Source organism: Salmo salar, chromosome 02 (assembly GCF_965601325.2).
Source record: "Salmo salar chromosome 02, fSalSal1, whole genome shotgun sequence".
Taxonomy (NCBI): Eukaryota; Metazoa; Chordata; class Actinopteri; order Salmoniformes; family Salmonidae; genus Salmo; species Salmo salar.
In genome coordinates this window covers 51,403,345-51,423,588 of record NC_138292.1, presented here as the reverse complement: position 1 = coordinate 51,423,588, position 20,244 = coordinate 51,403,345, and the positions used below count along the sequence as shown (strand labels likewise).

The window sequence follows — 20,244 nt, the reverse complement described above, 5'->3', positions numbered from 1 at the left end:
TCACTATTATTCTGCAATGTAGAAAATAGTAAAAACAAAGAAACCCTGGAATGAGTAGGTGTCCACTTTTGACTGAGACTTTATACAGTACATCTTAAAAAATGAGTTAAGTTGCCATCTTTAGAAGTGTTCCAATGATTATTTGGCTGCACCTCAACTCGTGTTGGTTGATGCTTCTGTCCTCTCGCCTCCCATATAGGTGCTGGGCAAGGACCATCCTGATGTGGCCAAGCAGCTGAACAACCTGGCCCTGCTGTGCCAGAATCAGGGCAAGTACGAGGAGGTGGAGTATTACTACTGCCGTGCCCTGGAGATCTACGAGTGCAGGCTGGGCACTGACGACCCCAACGTGGCCAAGACCAAGAACAACCTGGTGAGGGGGCTGCCTGGCTTGACTGCCGTTCGTGACTACTCCTGCTCGTGGGTGAACAACTCTGTGTCTGCTGGTTTCCTCTTTCATCTGACACTAATTGCACAGAAGTGCCGACACCTGGTTCCCCAGATCTAAATCAGACGGCGGTTTCAAATTAAGAACAAAAACCTGCAGACACTAAGGCCCTACGACACAGGTGTCAAACTCATTCCAATGTCTGGGGGATTTCGCTCCTCCCTTGCACTTAATTGATTAACTAACTCCCCACACCTACTTGTCTAGGGCTTAATAAAAATGTTTTAGAAAGACACTAGGGCTTCCGTGGCATGAGTTTGACAACCCTATCCTATGAGAACCAAAGTTGCTCATCCTTGCCGTAGCTCTTTGATCCTCTTATGTTTTTATTTATATTGGTGGTAGACTAAACAAGATGGTGCAGGGAACGAACTTAGTTTCCTTTTAAATCTCATTAACTGTGCTGGTTGTTGCTTTGTGTAGATAGAACCTGGTTCAGTGATTTGCTTTGTGCATACTTGTAGTTCAAAGGTGAAATGTCTGAACCTTTTCTCTCGTCCCCCAGGCTTCGTGTTACTTGAAGCAGGGGAAGTACAAGGAGGCGGAAATCCTTTACAAAGAGATTCTCACCCAAGCTCACGAGAAGGAATTTGGATCCGTGGATGGTGAGCAAACTAGTCCAAAACTCGAAAGGGCCACAACAGTCACTTTGCCTCCTTATTTGCAAACCTTTTTTTCAAACTGTTCTTCATCTACTCAAAGATACAGTACGTTCTAGTGTTTCTTTCACATGAATTCAAAGTCCTACGTTTCTAGAATGAACAATAGAGCACTGGACTGTACTGACCACAGACAGACATGCAGTAAGTCTGTGGTTCTGACATTGTAGAACACCGTTATTTCAGACACAGCATTTTGTACTGGCAAACTAGCTAACTGATTTGTCACATTTTGCCATCAATTGTTAGGATGGGTCATGATGCCCAGTTAATGATAACATAGTTGACAAGTCGACTTGAAGTGTAAGGGTTCATTCCTAATGAGAACATAGTCAACATTTGACTTGAAGTGTAGGGTTCAACCACTTACAGAATAGTGCAGGCTAGAGCGTCTGCTAAATGACGTAAATGTAAAATGTAGAGCAGTCTGCAGAATAAATACTTCAAAATCATTTTTTGCTTTCTAGATCATAAAGAAAGCAACTGGTTACTAGGAGTATAGAGTGTATGAAAGGATTGTTTTGTCGATTATTTTTTTTAATATATATTTTTAGATGGAAAGATTTAGAATTTTTTTAAGGGCTATCTGGCTAACAGATTCTGTTTTGTTAAATTCCCCCGTTGAAAGAAGTATTTTAATACCAAGAAGAAAATACAAAAATGGACGACTTCCCATATTGAATGTATTGGGAACTTGAACATTTTTCCTGTTTTCTAGCATTTGTTAGCTGTTTCTGATGCGCAATGAATGATCGTTTTCATTTGAGGTGTTATGGATGATCAAAGTGCCATAAAAGGTTTTCTTGAACTTTCACTCTAAATGCCATGTCACATTGTAGGATAATCATGTGCATATGATACACAACAATGAAGGTGAGTGGAACATTGATGGGGTTTTCCCAGAATGAAATATGCACATTTCTGACACAAGAACAAAATCCAACTTGGTTTAAATAGGTGGTGCTTATTATATTGCCCACCATTTAATTATTTATTACCAATTGCGAAATAAAGAATGTGAACAAACATATTTAAGTCTCGGTTTTTGTGTTTAGACTTTGTTCGTTTTGTTGCTTGTTTTTGTCTTGTGTAAAATTCCATACATTGTTGTATATATTTTTATAATAGTGACACATTTTATGTTTCATTGTATTTTTGGGTTCTTCTGTCATGGCATCTTACTTCACCAACTTTCTTTGGAAATCCCTTCTTGAAGTAGTCTTGACACAATGCCTTCGTAACACTACATCACATACATAACCACTACACATACTACAGCCAACCTTTTCTTATAACTACTAGCATAATACTTATGGTGTCGCTGTAAAGAAAACAAAGTTGGTTATTATACACTATCAAACACATTTTTTTGATAAGCATGATGGCTTCATTATTATTGTTATTCAGGCTTAACATGCCAAGATATTTCAAGTAAGCTACCACATCCTTTTAATTTGTCATGTATTTTTCTTTACTGTACTTCTGTTGTCTTTCAGTCACATGTTATGTTGAGTTTGTATTGAATGTTTTTGACATTGACAATATTCTTTAGATTTTATTTTGAATGATTTATTATATTTTTTGATGTAATTAAATATGCTTCATTTATTTTTTTTATCCATAATTAAATGCTTTCATCAAAGTTCTCTCAAGATTTAACATGTGAAATGATGGGTTGACCTTTATTTTCACATTTCCTTTTCCATATTCTCAATAAATTTGAGGCAAAATTGTGACCTTGTCTCTCTCTTGAGTTTCTTACTATGCCAATATAATGCACGGTTAATTAACAAATGGGTCTCAATTGATTATGTGAGGGGGTGGGGGTGAATTTGAGAGATTATCAGAACTCTGGTCTCGGGTTGAAACAGCGTTTTAAACGATCTCAAACCATTACTGAGATTGAGAGGTTGCAATAGGATCTTGTCTCACGAAAGAAAGGAACCACGTTTAACTAATGTTGCCTTCATGTCAGCAAGGTGCTGGTGTCTACATCTGTATCCTGCCGTTTTGTTAAAATGCCAGTCTGTTACTTGTTGAGGATGTTTTTGCCAGCATACAGCACACCTTTCTCTTTCTCCTCTGTCTCTGCAGCTGAGAACAAGCCCATCTGGATGCATGCCGAGGAGCGGGAGGAGTGCAAGGTGAGTATGTGAAGTGTGTGTGTGTGTGTGGAGAGAGCACAGGCATGTGGCAGGCGTGCCCATTTTTATAAGGAGTGTCTATTTTGTTTACTTGTCAATACTGTCTGGTCCCGTGTTCCTCCGTTGGTAGAGCATGGCGCTTGAAACACCAGGGTTGTGGGTTTGATTCCCATGGGGGACTAGTAAGAAAACAACATAGAAATGTATGCGCTCACTGTTGTAAGTTGCTTTGGATAAGAGTGTCTGCTAAATGTCACAAATGAGGGGGAAAAATGCTTATTTTGTGTAGACTCAGCGATATGACATACATCGAGGCAGCAATGTCCTGCTAACTGAGATCAGCAGCAACCAAAAGCTCTTACCAAACATGCCTCAAGGGAAGGTGCACGTTGCTAACAGTCAGTAGTGGTGGTCCGGACAGATTTAAATTCTGTTTTCTCTAAGTAGGATGTTGCCCCGCTGTGTTTGATGTCAAATATCTGAGTCAATCGGAAGGGACTTTTTGGAGAATGTGAGGGGTTTCCCTTTTTGTGACATGTATTTTTGTGCTCCTCTTTCCCCCTCCTTCTCTATCCTTGTATCACCAGAGCAAAGACGGCTATGGAGATTATGGCGGCTGGTATAAAAATTGCAAGGTGAACAGGTAAGAAGTCCACTTAAAGACTTGTTAGAACTACCGACGCAAAGGAATGGTACTGATTAGCATTTCTAGTCACTGCAGTGATTTTTGAAGTGACCTTGGTGTGTGTCCATCAGCCCCACTGTCAACACCACCCTGCGTAATCTGGGAGCTCTGTACCGCCGGCAAGGCAAGATGGAGGCCGCTGAGACTCTGGAGGAGTGTGCCTTGAGGTCCCGAAAACAGGTCAGCTTCTCTCTCACACACACCTAATCCCTCACATTTATAAACACACACACGTTCGAGTTTAAATCCAAACTTGTGTATATTCAGTTATGGAAATGCTTGAACTGAAGGTAGACATCCACAGAGACTTTAAGATCTATTGTTGCATATTTGTTGTTAGTGTTTCACATCTGTATATTGGACTATTTTGCTTGATTGTGTGTTTGTGACTGCATGGTTTACTGATATTTTTTTTAATTATTTTTTAACAATCAGTTGCACCAATTACTTTCAGTAATAATGTTAGAACAAAAGGTGAAATGATATTGCAATATTGAACGGATTTGTGTGTTTTGTTCAGGGTGTGGTGGAGCTGCAGAGAGACGGAGACAGGAGGAGGAGCAGGGAGAGTCTGAGCAGCGTAAAATATGAGAGCGCCTCCGAAGCGGGGGAGGACGGCAGCGTGGACTGGAACGGGGTGAGTGCACTGCACAGACACGCACACCTAAGACTTAGATTATTTATTTATTTATTTATTATTATTTAGGAAGGCATAGAGTGCAAATGTAGTGTAAAATATACACTATATATATACAAAAGTATGTGTACACCCCTTCAAATTATTGGATTCTGCTATTTCAGCTTTACCCATTGCTGACAAGTGTTTAAAATCAGACATGCAATCTCCATAGAAAACATTGGCAGTAAATGGCCTCACTGAAGAGCTCTGACTTTCAACATGGCACCGTCATAGGATGCCACCTTTCCAACAAGTCACTTAATCAAATTTCTGCCCGGCAAGAGCGGCCCCGCTTAACTGGAAGTGCTGTTATTGTGAAGTGAAAACATCCAGGAGCAGCAACAGCTCAGCGGCGAAGTGGTAAGCAACACAAGCTCACGGAACGGGACCGCTGAAGTGCGTAACAAATCGTCTGTCCTTGGTTACATCACTCACTAACGAGTTCCAAACTGCCTCTGGAAACAACGTCAGTACAGAACTGTTGCACTATGCCAAGCGTCGGCTGGAGTGGTGTAAAGGTCGCCACCATTGGACTCTCCAGCAGTGGAAACGTGTTCTCTGGAGTCATAAATCACACTTCACCATCTGGCAGTCTGACGGATTAACCTTGGTTTGGCGGATGCTAGGAGAACTCTGCCTGCCCCAATGCATAGAGCCAACTGTAAAGTTTGGAGGAGAAATAATGGTCTGAGGCTGTTTTTCATGGTTTGGGCTAAGCCCCTTAGTTCCAGTGAAGGGAAATCTTAACGCTACAGAATACAATGACATTTTAGACAGTTCTGTGCTTCCAACTTTGTGGCAACAGTTTGGGGAAGGCCCTTTCCTGTTTCAGCATGACAATGCCCCCGTGCACAAAGTGAAGTCCATACAGAAATGGTTTGTTGAGATCGGCGTGGAAGAACTTGACTGGCCTGCACAGAGCCCTGATCTCAATCCCATCAAACACCTTCGGGATTAATTGGAACGCTGACTGCGGGCCTAATCACCCAACATTAATGCCCAACCTCACTAATGCTCTTGTGGCTGAATAGAGGCAAGTCCCTGCAGCAATGTTCCAACATCTAGTGGAGGCTGTTATAGCAGCAAAGGGGGGACCAACTCAATATTAGTGCCCATGATTTTGGAATGAGATGCTCGACAAGCAGGTGTCTACATACTTTTGCTCATGTAGTGTATTTCTAACATAGATTTGGTTCTTTGCCAGCAACTTGTCAATCCAGAAGACATATTATTAATAACTTAATATCCTCTAATCACGTCTTTATATATTATACTTGGTTTAATGTATACATGAGACTGACCAGGTGAAAGCTATAATCCCTTATTGATGTGACTTGTTAAATCCACTTCAATCAGTGTAGATGAAGGGGAGGTGACAGGTTGATGGATTTTTAAACCTTGAGACAATTGAGACATGGATTGTGTCATTGAGGGTGAAAGGGCAAGACAAAAAATGTAAGTGCCTTTGAACGGGGTATGGTAGTAGGTGCCAGGCGCATTGGTTTGCGTCAAACCCAGCAGCGTTGCAGTTCTTTTCACTTTCAACAGTTTCCCGTGTGTATCAAGAATGGTCCACCACCCAAAGGACATCCAGCCAACTTGACAAGCTTGTGGGAAGCATTAGTCAACATGGGCCATCACCCCTGCGGAACGCTTTTGACACCTTGTAGAGTCCATGCCTAGACGAATTGAGGCTGTTCAATATTAGGAAGGTGTTCCTAATGTTTGGTATACTCAGTGTATAATGGTTTCTAACCAGTTTTAAAGCAGATTCTCCACAGCCCTGGTCCCTACCGTAGATGGCTAGGAGCACACTGCATTGCAGGGTGAGCAGGGCTGCTAAGGTGCCCCTAGAGTCTCACTGCGGTTCACACTGATGTCATTAGCTGACTGCGTTCAGTGCAGCGTAGCGAATACTACAAAAGCTTTGTCTTCTCTAAACCTTTTCAAATGTGATAGAATTGTCAGACAGTGTAGGGCCACAAATGATTGTCTTCTACATTTAATTCTTTATGACAAATGCAAATGTGCAGTCATTTGATACAGATTTATTAATATTGGTCATAAAATGTTCTAAGCTTTGATCTTTTAATCTTGCTATATTCCTCTCTTGAAGGGTTATTTAACCTTGTGTTTTTCTACCTGTGTTTTTGTCTTATCTTTCTCTTTTTTGCTGTATCTGTCTCTTTCTCCCCATTCTGGTTCTCTCTCTCTCTCCTCAATTTCTCTTGTCTGTCTCTTTCGCTCTCCACTTTTCTTGTTCTCTTCTCTTTCTGTCCTCCATTAGGCCTAAATCAGCAGGATGACCTTCCTCCGCCTCACTCTCCTCAACCAATCAAGCCAATCGAATCAAAATGGATGTCTCTTGTCATTTCCTCTGTGTGAAGCCTCTTCTAATCTTTCATGGAGGACTCCTCCTTCATCCCCACTCCAAATTCTGGCCCAAAACTGATTATCCCTTTTACCTCCCCATCTTTCGCTTCCCATCCTTTCGGTCTCTCTCACTCCCACGCATGTTTTCTATCTTCTTGCATTTTCCACACTCTGCCCCTCTTCTCCTGGTCTCTTTGCCCTCTTCCTCTTGCGTTTTTCTTTATCCCTCTCTCTAAGCCATCTTGCTCTCTCGTTCATGCCCACTCATTTCTCTCATGCTGCATCACATCTTTTAGCTTTTCTCTTGCTCTATCCCTGTCTCTCCCTTCCTCTTGCTCTATCCCTGTCTCTCCCTCCTCTTGCTCTATCCTGTCTCTCCCTTTCTCTTGCTCTATCCCTGTCTCTCCCTTTCTCTTGCTCTATCCCTGTCTCTCCCTTTCTCTTGCTCTATCCCTGTCTTTCTCTTGCTCTATCCCTGTCTTTCTCTTGCTCTATCCCTGTCTTTCTCTTGCTCTATCCCTGTCTTTCTCTTGCTCTATCCCTGTCTCTCCCTGTCTCTCTCTTGCTCTATCCCTGTCTCTCCCTGTCTCTCTCTTGCTCTATCCCTGTCTCTCTCTTGCTGTGTCATCACTTGTATAGTATGTATGATATTCTAACAAATAAGAGATGGTGGACAGTGGCACCAGAGGCCAATTGAACACTGGAAACTATCAAAGCTTTGGTTGTTTGATTTTTCTCGTTTCTGTTCTTCTTGTATGCAAATATGATTGCTTTTCAATTGATCTTCAAATTTTCTCCAAGCACAGTTATAACGGCATCAACTATTAGTCCACTACCAAATGAGACCAGTCAGAATTTATATCTCATTTTGTTATCTCTCTAACATTATTGTCCACTGAAGAGCAACCAGCTAGAGTAGTGCTTTTTATTTCGCTACAGCCAGCTTTTTGTCCTGATATTTGACCAGGATTGATCTACCTTGGTGCCTTTTTACGTTCACTCATTTTGTTAACTTGCAACTTGTTTTAAGTGTGACCGTGACCCTTGTAAAATATTTATGCATACTATTATGTTATATGGGAGCAAATGTAAGACAATTTAAAAAAAAATTGTGGCGCTATTATGATTCCAAGTCACGTCGCCACTTAAAAGCACCTTTTGAGTTTACACATCGATTACTTGTTTTATTGAGATTAGTGTATCTGTCTCCTGTTTTGTTTTTATTTTGTTTACTTTTAAGTATTTTCTTATATAGCATAGTGTTTATCATAATGCTTATTTATCTTTGCATTGACCCTCTAAGCAATTGCTGATTATTATTATATAGCCCTAAGTTTAGGAATGGTGTTGTCAGTGCCTGACTATGGTATTGACGTTTTAAAGCGGAACAGCTTGCTAACTGTAGAATCAGTGTCTTTGAATGGAATGGCATTGTGCAAATTGCTTTCTCCAAAGCCATAGCTTGGGAAAAAATGTTTTCTCTAATTATGCGCCAAGCTAGAGAATCTTGTTTCATATTTTCAAGTAGCCATTGAAAAGGGACACAAACACCAGAGACACAGAAACACACAAATTAATGTACATTGCCGCACAAGGATGTTGTATTTGATTTTGTAAGCTTCTGAGTGGAATTTCGTGAGGTCACTTATTTGGTTTTAACTTAATGGTCCTCTTGTTCCTCGCACAGCTCTCACTCTTGTTATCGTCTCATCTTAAAAGCCTACTTTACCCTGCTATGACGTAAGGCACTCATAACAGCTTATGTTACTTTATAACACCTATGAACAGCCATGGCCCACATGAAACGACTAAGGTTAGCTATCTTGTCAGCCAACAACCTAGTTACCTTGAACACAGTGACATGTGACCTAGCTGGCTGCTCATAAGCTATATGTTATAAATTGACATCAGATCTTTATAAATGCTTCTGATGACAACATTGCTATGCTTATAGCAGCTTAAAGATCGGCTTTAGATTGGGGGTTTAAGTTAGGTGTGATTGTTGTGAGGCGTCGTTGAACAGTTATGTTACCTGAATGTAAAGATTTTTCAAACAGCGCTGTAGCTTGAAATGTACTCACTGATATCCACTAATTAACTGTCCCAGTTTTTTTTGTTGATATTTCCCATGTTTCAGTCACTTTAGTTTAGAATGAGGGAAACTCTTTATATTATGTATTTTAGGCTGAATAAGTGTAGTACTAGTAACTAACCTAGCTAGCCAGTCGTTTCAGCGTTAGCCAACACCACAAAATTGAAGTTGCCTGTATGCCATGTAGTTACTCTATAAGCACTTTAACTATTTATATAATAACTATCACAATCAGTGCCGGATATACTAGTACATAGTACATTTACAGATAATGTTGTTTTTAAGTGCATGTGCTAAACCTAAACAGATGCGGTACTATGAGACACTTACTTCAATTAATTCATGTGTAGTTAAAGGTAATTACACTTAGTACCATATGAAAATGCAATTCCATGTAACTGTGGCATTTTGGTATCTCGGTGTAAAGAGAAGGCTCCAATGTTGCTAACCGATTTTAAAAAAATAATAATAATAATAATCGGTGATATTGGAGCTAGCCAATTCTGAAACACACTGGCTGTCCGGCTGGTAGGCCTATGTAGTGGAGCGATTTAGCTATGTCACACTTTATTTCATTGGTCTGTCTGTAGAACGTTGTGCTCTCCATTACTAATACTCCTGTCATGGTATTGTGTAGGCCTACGTATACCTTCCCTTTGTTGCATTGTGATGAATGTGTCTCTTAACCTTGTTTGACATTGACTGAAAATAAAGACTTTCATTTTGGGCTTTTCTTTGGCTGGATGCTTGTGTAAACCAACCTGAGGGGGAACCGCACATCCAATAGGCGCTCTCCCACTCACTCTCTTTATCTCCCCCCTCTGGAGTCCATTGACCTAGTTTCACAACCCGGAAGCTCTGGCGCATGAAAGCTTCACTGCCGTACTAAAGTGTAGTACACAGCAATAGGCTGCAGATTTAATCCAATTACATTTCACCCCCTTCTACCTGAAGTGTGCACTTGTACATTCTCCCTCGAAGTGTGCACTTAGTGTCTAAGTCCCTAAGGACTGAAGGTTTGCTTCAGTTGTGGTAGGGCATCAAAGACTAGTTTCTCAAAGCAAAGAGCATTTCTACAGCTTCATCCTATTCATACATATTTGTTTGAAATGTATTATCTTCGACACACTAAATTCCTCTCCTGCCCCCTACTGGAGAAGTACTGATTTTGAAATAATGCCCTTGACTATGCCTTAGCGAGGGCAGGGTTAGGTTCGGTAGCTTCTCGTCTGCCGCCTTCATTTGTACTGGTCTGAAAAATACTGAACAGTATAAAACCATAGGGTGGATACAAGTTTGTGGACATGATTTTAGTCTTTCAGTACTAACCCTAACCCATCATAGCAGATTGAGGAAAGGAGACAAGGTGAGTATGAGTAAGCCACTTTACTAGATTGTTGATACAACCCTGGAGAGCCCTTATTTCTGCAGGCTTTTGTTCTAGGTCAGCACAAAAAACACTAATTGGGTATTGTAAAGGAAGCTTCAGGATGGCAGCCGAGATTTATTGCTGATGCTTTTTGGACACAATTTGTCAAAGCAATCTGGTATGTTTGGGCTGGAGTGGAAAATAATGTGCACACCCCCTGGGGTCTATCAGGAATGGATTGGGACACTGAGTTTACAGGACTGTCTGACCCTGGTGTTGTTTCAGGATGGCAGTGGGGCCCTGAGGAGAGCAGGATCGATGGGGAAGCTCCGGGACGTCATACGGCGAAGCAGCGAGATGCTGGTGAAGAAACTACAGGGGAACGGTCCCCCCGACCCACGCAACCTCCAGTAAGAGAGACAAACATGCGCAAACACACAGTGCTTATTGAGTCCTCACACCCCATGCACAGTTATAACATTTTGCTGCCTTAAAGGTACCATATGTAATACTACTTCATTCAAATGACTCTAAATGCCCATAATAAAGTGGCAAGGATCAGAGAATAAAATGCTTTGAAGATTACATGATAACTTCAGACCCCTGTGTTGCGCCTCTGGCAGCTGCTAGTATAACAGTGGTCGAGTACGATTTGGCTGTAAAATTTGGCCTCTGTGCTCTCACATGAGAGGCCACTTGCCTTTCGAAGGACCCAAGACCCATCTGACAATAGCAGTGCTTGGAGTTTGCAAAACAGCATTGGCACTTGGATTGAAACCGGTGCTATGGTCAGATGACATGAAATAGAGCTCTTTGGCCACACACACCAATGGTGAGTTTGGCATCGAAAAACGGATGGTGTGTCCACAACAAACACTGACACTACACATACAAGTATATCTGACCAAATTATGAAAGACAAGCATTGTAATTTTGCATTCTGTAAAGTGAGTGTGGAAGAGGTGAGAGAATTATTGGTGTCTAACAACAATGAAAAGCCACGGAGGTCTGACAACTTGGATGGAAAATTACTGAGGATAATAGTGGATGATATTGCCACTCCTGTTTGCCATATTTTCAATTTAAGCCGACTAGAATGTGTGTGTGCTCCCAGGCTTGGAGGGAAGCAAAGGTCATTGCGCTACCCAAGAATAGTAAAGCCCCCCTTTACTGGCTGAAATAGATGACCAATCAGCCTGTTACCAACCCTTAGTAAACTTTTAGATTTTTTTGTTGACCAGATACAATGCTATTTTACAGTAATCAAATTGACTACAAACTTTCAGCATGCATATAGGGAAGAACAGTCAACAAGCACAGCACTTAAACGACTGCTGATTGGCTTAGAGAAATTGAAGAGATTGGGGGGGCTGTTTTGTTAGACTTCAGTGCGGCTTTTGACATTATTGATCATAGTCTTGTGTGGCTTTACACCCCCTGCTATATTGTGGATAAAGAGTTATTTGTCTAACAGAACACAGAGGGTGCTCTTTAATGGAAGTTTGTCCAACATAATCCAGGTAGAATCAGGAATTCCCCAGGGCAGCTGTCTAGGCCAATTTACTTTTTTCAATCTTTACTAATGACATGCCACTGGCTTTAACACTTAACAAAGAGTTGCAGTTAGTTTCAGAGTAGGTGGGTGGCAAGGAATAAGTTAGTAAAAGCATTGTATTTGGGACAAATAATTGACTAAACCCTAAACCTCAGCTAAATCTTGTAATAAATAATGTGGAAATTGAGCAAGTTGAGGTGACTAAATTTAGCGTAACCCTGGATTGTAAACTGTCATGGTCAAAACCATATTGATATAACAGTAGCTAAGAGAAGTATATCAATAATAAGGCGCTGCTCTGCCTTAACAGCACTATCAACCAGGCAGGTCCTACAGGATCTGTTGACATGTTGAATGCACCAAGCTGTCTGTTTAAACTGCTGGCGCACAGCTCGGACACCACAGCATACCCCACAAGACATGCCACACGAGGTCTCTTCACAGTCCCCAAGTCCAGAACAGACTATGGGAGGCACACAGTACTACATAGAGCCATGACTACATGGAACTCTATTCCACATCAAGTAACTGATGTAAGTGTTAACATTTGATTAAAAAAAAAAAAAAGATAAAAAAAATACACCTTATGGAACAGAAGGGACTGTGACGCAACACAAACCGTAGGCACAGACACATGTATACGTACACACAATAACATGCGCACTATACACACGGATTTAGTACTGTAGTAATGGTGGAGTAGGGGCCTGAGTCCACACAGTGTGTTGTGAAATCTGTGAATGTATTATGTTTAAAATTGTATTAACTGCCTTAATTTTGCTCGACCCTAGGTAGAGTAGCTGCTGCCTTGACACCAGCTAATGGGGATCCATAATAAATACAAATACCTACTGTAAAATATGGTGGGGGGCTTTGATGTTATGGGGTTATTTTGTTTCCACTGGTCCTGGGGCCCTTAAGGTCAACGGCGGCTTCAAAGCCTTTCATTGGCCAAGACATAGCATCAGCAATCCAGGGTTTATATACATCATTGGTTGAACCCTCACTGCAGGAACAGTAAATAATAGTGGAAGCCTCATATCCATGCTCAGTTTTTGCAGTGTGTAAATTTAGGTAATGAATAATACGAAATTCTCAGAGACCAGATTGCCTGTTTTTACATGCCGAAATAGCCAACTAACGTTGGACAATTGCGCCACGCGAAAATAAAGCCCCTTAGTTCGTCTTCTTTGCATAATGTTGTCATGGAAAATATTTTATTTCCAACAACCAATCAGCAACTGAAAGTTGGCATTGGTTGACTGACAGTGGCTGGAAATACAATTAGATTTCTAAAGTAAGCAAATCGTTAACCAACATTATACTACATCTAAAGTAATTCTGAAGTCAAGGTTGTGTCTGTCAAAGATTGAATGAAAACTGCTGTATTTTTGTGAGCTATTGTTAGAATTGCTAGGTTATGACTATAGTTGCTAGCTAATGTGGCAACACAGTCATGTCTAAAGTAAATTTGACGCCATTATGATGATGTGGTTTCCTACTAATTATTTGCATACTTTTAGTTATGTGTTCACACTACCAAGCCACTATAGTTAAGTGATTATGGACATTATAGGTCAGAGCCATGGTTGAGTGGTAACACTCCCAGCATAAATCACATGTACAAATCTCCCCGCTTGAGACCAGGGTTCAATCCCCGCATTCATGTATCCAAATGTTTCTCCCACCTGCCTGTATCCCAATCTGATTTTCATCATGAACTTTAGTACCAGGACATTTTAGCCAAAAACCTGGTTGCCTCTGCCAGGAGAGTGAAACTTGGCCGTAAGTGGATCTTCTAGCACGACAATAACCCCAAGCGCACATCAAAATCCACAAAGAAATTGTTAATTGACCATTATTTTTTACAATGGCCATATCAGTCCCCGGACCCCATTGAAAGCCTGTGATTTGAATTGAAGAGGGCAGTCCATAAGTGCAGACAAAGGATATCAAGGTTCTGGACAGATTCTGTATGGAGAAATGGTCTAAGATCCCTCCCATTGTGTTCGCCAATCTCATAAAACATTTTAGAAAAAGGCTGTGTTGTTATCTTCGCAAGGGGAGGGTGCTGGAGTATTAAAAACAGGGGTGCCAATATATTTGACCCCTTTCTTTTAGCGATTTTGTATTTATTTATTACTTGTTAAACAAAATCTCTCTTTCTCTGAGCAATTGTATTAGTATAAAATACTATAATTGTAAAACAAAAATATATATTGCTCAGTATTTGTATTATTATATAAATGTTTTGCTGATCTTTATCAGGGTCCCAATAATTTTGGACCTTACTACAATACTTTCTATCTGGTTTTAGACATTCAATTAGGGATGACAGGTATGGATATTCTGGACTGTTACCAATATCCATTTATTTTATTTTATGGCCTTCTGAACCATTATAGCACAGATGGAAGATGCAACCAAGTTGCTATGTTCATAAGGCTGTTAAGACAAATTGTGAAATTACTTAAATATGGGAAAGGTTTAAAAATATAGATTTGTATAACAAAGTGACTCAGGAAATGAGGGTCTTTGGAGGCTGAATGGGGCTTTAAATGCCAAAATAGCCAATGTCAAAACGTGATTAATTTCAGTATAATGTTTCTCCCACCTGCCTGTTTCCCTATCTGATTTCCATGCTGTCTCAATAGTGTCAAAATACCCTGGCCTAAAAAAATATATATATATATTACAATATTCACACATTGGAGATTATTTTAACCAAGTACCTACATTTTTTTTTAAATAATAAATACAAAAAAGTGAAGATTGGAGTGGAAAGGGAATAAATACCATCTTAAAATTGTGTTTCTGCAACTACAGCACCAAGTCTGACACTGCATTTTTGGTTAAGGATAATGCTGCAGTTTTTTTCCCCCAGCTATTGTCTTCCTCTTAATTAGGACCACCAACCCAAGACTTCTGTATAAGATTCAGTTGAAGATAAATAGCACGAAAATAATCTTAAATGTACTGTTATATTAATGATTCATCTCACATGAAGCTATGCTATTCTGAGCAGATATTCAGTAACTGAATCATAATAAAAAATATGAAATGCACTTGACAAATGTGTAAACAAATTAAACTTTGATTTCATTTGACACAAATTCACCCCTCTATTCATGCTTGGTCCAGTACCCTTCAGTGGCCTCACACACACACGCCAAAACATAAGACATTTAATATACATTTGCTTAAGACCCACTCCAATGCAAATGCTTTGTTTTTCCTTTGCAGTATGAAACGAGCTGCCTCTCTGAACTATTTGAACAAGAGCAGTGACGACGATGACTCCTTTCAGGTAACACGTCTCCTAGTGGATATACCGTTATTCATACTTCTTGCTTAGTTTGCATTATGGCCTTGTAGCAACTTATCAGCTGCCTGCTGGATAGTTCACCTTAGTTCACCCAGGAACAAGATACCTGTTCTAAAAACACCCCCAGCATTCTCTTTCTTCAGAATCAAATTTAGCGATTAAGCATAACCTTGTTTTTTTTCATCTGTATTTCTTTAATTTTCTCTCTGTCTCTCTCCCTCCTCCTGTCTCTCTGCCTCTTTCTCTCTACAGAGTCCAGCAGGTGACAGGAGGCTAAGGCAGAGCAGGAACCTGAGTTCCAGTACTGTTGACCTCTACAGTGGAACTGGAAACTGAACACACACACACACACACACTCAACAGTTTTTCCAAATATGATATTGTTTAATTTTCACTTGTGCCATTCTAAACCTAAATTCTGTAGTTTCCATTCTTAAATTTAAACACTGTTTAATGTTATTGCTGCTTTCTAGACATTGTATTAATTTTGTAGACTTTCTGTAGAATTCAAAAAATATATTGTATAAATGTGCTTGGTTTTAATGTCATTGATATATTGTGAGATTAGACAGCGAGAATCCTTACTGCTTGGATTAGTTTGATACAAATCCCCATAAGGTGCTCTGTGCAATCAGACACTCAGGGCAGTGTATTGTGGACCATAGTGTTTCACATGGAGACCAAGCATGGTCTCCATGTGAAGCTAGTTGTTAGCTATTATTCACTATACCTGCAGCTTCTGAAGGCATGGTGGATCAGTACTCTTCCCAAATCAGAGAAGATGATTATTTTCAAGAGCTGGCCAATTCAGCCATTACGCTTCTTTTTACAGTGTTTTCTCCCCTTTCATAACCATGAAGATACTCGGTACTGTAGTTAAATAGTAATTAAGTCATGAAGATGGTATTCATGAATATAGAATAAATATATCTGAGATTTAAAGGGGTACCTCACCTAATAAAAATGTACATGAAGAAAATAGTTGATGGAACCAGATATTTCTTGTTTATATAGCTACTACGGCTTAGCCTTGAGCATTGTTGAGTGTAAAACTATTTAACTGGTGCTAAGACTCCTGTTAGCTTGTTTCAAATTACTTATTTTTTGACCATGTTCATTAGTTAGGGTGTTCCTCAGAGATTTTCAAGTAAAGGAGAAATATGAGCACAAAACTCTGGGGGGGAGCGCAGCTACTGAAATGAACCTTAATCTAAGTACTTACTCAGTAAAGGCCAAATGCCATGATGTAATTATCATTTTTAGGTTAGATGGTAACCACGTATTGACCTGGTTATTTTACATCTCTTCAGGCACTGTATAAGAAACTTATACAGTAATTATTTATCTCAGGGTCTGGGATCGAGTGTTTCCCAAAGCTATACTTTCCAATGCTGTATCAATTCATGCAATACACTCTTCGAAAAAAGGGTTCTTCTGGTGTCTCCATAGAAGAAACCTTTTTGGTTCCTGGTAGAACTCTTTTGGGTTCAATGTAGAACCCTCTGTGTAAAGGGTTTTACATAGAACTCAGAAGGGTTCTACTTGGAACCAAAAGGGGTTCTTGAAAGGTTTCTCGTATGGGGACAGCCAAAGAACCCTTTTAGGTTCTAGATGGCACCTTTTTTTCTAAGCGTGTAACTAAGCCATGTCTTCCCTGGTCTTGATCTGTTTGTGCTCTTGCCCACGCCATTGCACATTGTCAAGCCCAACAGTCTAGCCTCACAGCAAAATTGTCATGTTTGGCATGATAGCACAAACAGACTGGCACAGGCTCAGGCTAACTTTCTATGGATGTCAAAATGTTCCAATGTTGTAGAGTGGAGGCTCGTTTTCTCTATAGCTTTTCCTCCCTAAGAACGTTGGAGAGACACATAAAGTAAAACATTTGTTTTCATTCATCCATGCAGTTCCATTAGATCTATTTACCATTTGTAGCACATATTAAATTATATAATGAAAAATGATTGTTTTATTGAGTTTATGAATCAGTCATATGAATATAGTATTGCACTAAAAAGATCAATTAGGCTTGAATTGTGAATATATTTTAATTTTTGTTTAAATATGACTAAGATTTAAAATGTTTCACTTCGGTGCTATATATGTGTTAATATATATGTAGACAGAAGGTTTTTAATATTCAGATGACTCAATGTTTAAAGGGTCTTTTAGTGGTGTAAAACTGATTGTTAACTATTTTCAGGTTATGATATTCTTCTCATGCAATCATTTTCAGTCAGAATTCCTTAATTGAATGTAAATCCTTAATAAAATAGCAGCTATCACGTCCTGGTATTGATTGTTATTACTAAGCTTTTGATAGCCTTTGATGACTGTGGACATAATGTAGGCACAACGCTGTATGCATAACTGCAACAACAAAAAGTCATTTCAGTGCTGGGTAATCATAGCAAGCCATCAGCAGTTGTCTTGAGAAAATGGCTCAAACTATAACTTATGGGGTATCGCTTTTCTAATAATGGAAATTGAATGTAACAGAGAACAAGAACAGCATATTGAATAGAATGAACAAAATAGAGTCCAACGAGGAATCGAGACAATGATAAACTATCATTTTAAGAGTCAAGTATAGTGTGTAGTCAATGGAAGGCATCGTTTCATGGAACATTGTTGGCTGATATACCAATGTCGTATACTGTATAAACCCTATTATTATTCGCACTGTCATCGGTTTGATGGAGCACATTTTTTATTTTCCAAGGACATGTACACATGACACCCCCGTCTCCAATACAGCAGCTGCATTGAGTACCGTTCTCATAGCAGCACGATCGGGGATTTATTTTTAGTTATATGAGTTCACCTGCAAATTAATACAAAACTTTGGGCATATCGATTTTTTTTAATAATTTTTTTTTAGCACTCTAGTGCAGTACAACTGTTTTTTTCACAGGATTGCAACCACCTATGAAAAAATAAATGGATAATTTGACCGTTTTTATTTAAAAATGTATTATTTATACCAGCATTTCTTTAAAAAGTTTACACCAATCAGGTTTGTTGAAAGCTATTGTATAGGGCAAGTTATATTTAAAGGGGAACTGCAGCGGCTGATTATGCCTTGTTTTTTGGGTTGCTCCTCAAGAAATCCTGGTGGCCATGACAGAAGCAAAACTTTGATGTTGGTGTTTCTTGGTTGTGTCCTTGCCACCATCAAGACACACCCATCTGTCAGAACGTTGCCTGTAGCTGTTTCACCCTACTTAACAAACAAACCTCATGCATGTTGAGTTCAATAACTACAGGCAGATACATGTAGGGTGAGATGCCGGAGAGAGCTTTAAATAGGTCAGTAGCCTACAGAGTCATTTGAGAAAAATTCAGCAATTGCATTCATGTTGTTATTCTAAACAAAGTGTTTTGATAACTTTCAAATGTAGTAACAGGTCAATGTAGAATAAACAAGCCTTTACATAATTACCATAGAAGCAGTGTTCTACTAATATAACAATGCGCACCTTTTATTGTCATTCCCACAAACAAAGCAACCAGTAGTTATCCCTGTGCGAAAAGCAATCCAGAGAAGTCACCTACTGTGAGGTTTCAGTCCATTTCTACAGTGCCCAAAGATGATCAGCAGAATACTGTTTTTTTTTGTTTTGTATCCGCCAGTTTGTCAATACCGCGGTGAGAAAGTACACTGAGGTTGGCTCGCGATGGTAGTACGGCACGCCATCTTTGGGTCAACAAGATGACTGTATCTTGTATAACTTCTTCTGGCCTAGTCTGAAACAGGATGTTGTGGCTTACTGTAAATTCTTTCATGTTTGCCAGCGGATGGGTAAACCGAGCTGTGCCGGTTGCATCTTTGCAGTATATTCCTGCTTTTGACATGCCTTTCAGCAGGGTTCCGGTGGACTGTGATGGTCCTTTGCTCAAAGCAGAGTGGTAACAAGTTTCTTTTGACCATCATGTGCGCTGCCATTCCACTGAGGAAAATCACGAGAGGAAAGTTACTACGGATAGTGCAGCAGTTCCCCCTTTAAAATCAGACATGTCCGTGGTCGAGCCAGCAACTTGGTTGCTGATTGTCTTTCAAGAGAGGGCAGTCAATAAGTTTTGTCTTTTGTGTTGAGCCAGTGTGTAGCCCTGGCTCACAATTTGATTTTGACCGGACATTTTGCCATTTTGGAGATGAGTATTGTTTTGGTTGCTCTAGTTCCAAGGGGACGATAGTTATAGGAGCGTACAGTATGTGAGTTTATCAACTTCAGTTTTAGACAGCTATAAAAAAATATATATACAAATTCATAATAAAGATTGTAAAACATTTTTTTATTTATATCATATACATTTAAAAATAAGAGGTGGCTATTTTGTCTTGTTTTTGCAATGAGTTGTTTTCTGTTGGTGATGAGAGAACTTGTCCAACAAAATTATCGGATATATTTGTTGTCTTAAGGGGGAAGGTTTACAGGCTTTGGTTTTTCCATGTATTTTTTGAGGTTGGACTTTAGCACGTAAATCTTGGTGTTGCCTTGTTAGTCAGTATGTGTTACACCTGTGCTGGTTGCCATCTTGTTATTGGGAAGGCGTTTCACATGTGCTGGCCCATGTGCTATTTAAGAGTGGGTGGCCCAGTGCTCCACTTGTCAAATCAAATCAAAGTTTATTTGTCACGTGCACTGAATACAACAGGTGAAATGCTTACAGTGAAATGCTTACTTACAGGCTCTAACCAACAGTGCAAAAAAGGTATTAGGTGAACAATAGGTAGGTAAAGAAATAAAACAGTAAAAAAACAGGCTATATACAGTAGCGAGGCCACATACAGACACCGGTTAGTCAGGCTGATTGAGGTAGTATGTACATGTAGATATGGTTAAAGTGACTATGCATATATGATGAACAGAGAGTAGCAGTAGTGTAAAATAGGGGGTGGTGGGTGGGACAC

The 20,244-nt window shown here is 39.8% G+C and overlaps 1 protein-coding gene across 2 annotated transcripts in view; it reads left to right on the top strand.

The window, feature by feature from the left end:
• Positions 1–17,614, top strand: part of LOC106585252 (kinesin light chain 1) — a 38,799-nt gene extending 21,185 nt beyond the window's left edge. The window contains exons 8-16 of one of the 2 annotated variants that reach the window (XM_014171264.3): positions 200–373; positions 954–1,053; positions 3,202–3,251; positions 3,839–3,894; positions 4,008–4,116; positions 4,457–4,573; positions 10,735–10,859; positions 15,248–15,311; positions 15,582–17,614. In XM_014171264.3, the coding sequence (XP_014026739.1) occupies positions 200–373; positions 954–1,053; positions 3,202–3,251; positions 3,839–3,894; positions 4,008–4,116; positions 4,457–4,573; positions 10,735–10,859; positions 15,248–15,311; positions 15,582–15,665 (879 nt within the window). In that variant the 3' untranslated portion in view covers positions 15,666–17,614. Of the gene's footprint in view, positions 1–199; positions 374–953; positions 1,054–3,201; positions 3,252–3,838; positions 3,895–4,007; positions 4,117–4,456; positions 4,574–6,902; positions 9,808–10,734; positions 10,860–15,247; positions 15,312–15,581 lie in introns of those variants that run through there. The other variant, XM_014171274.3, reaches the window with a different exon arrangement.
• The last annotated feature ends 2,630 nt before the right edge of the window (positions 17,615–20,244 follow it).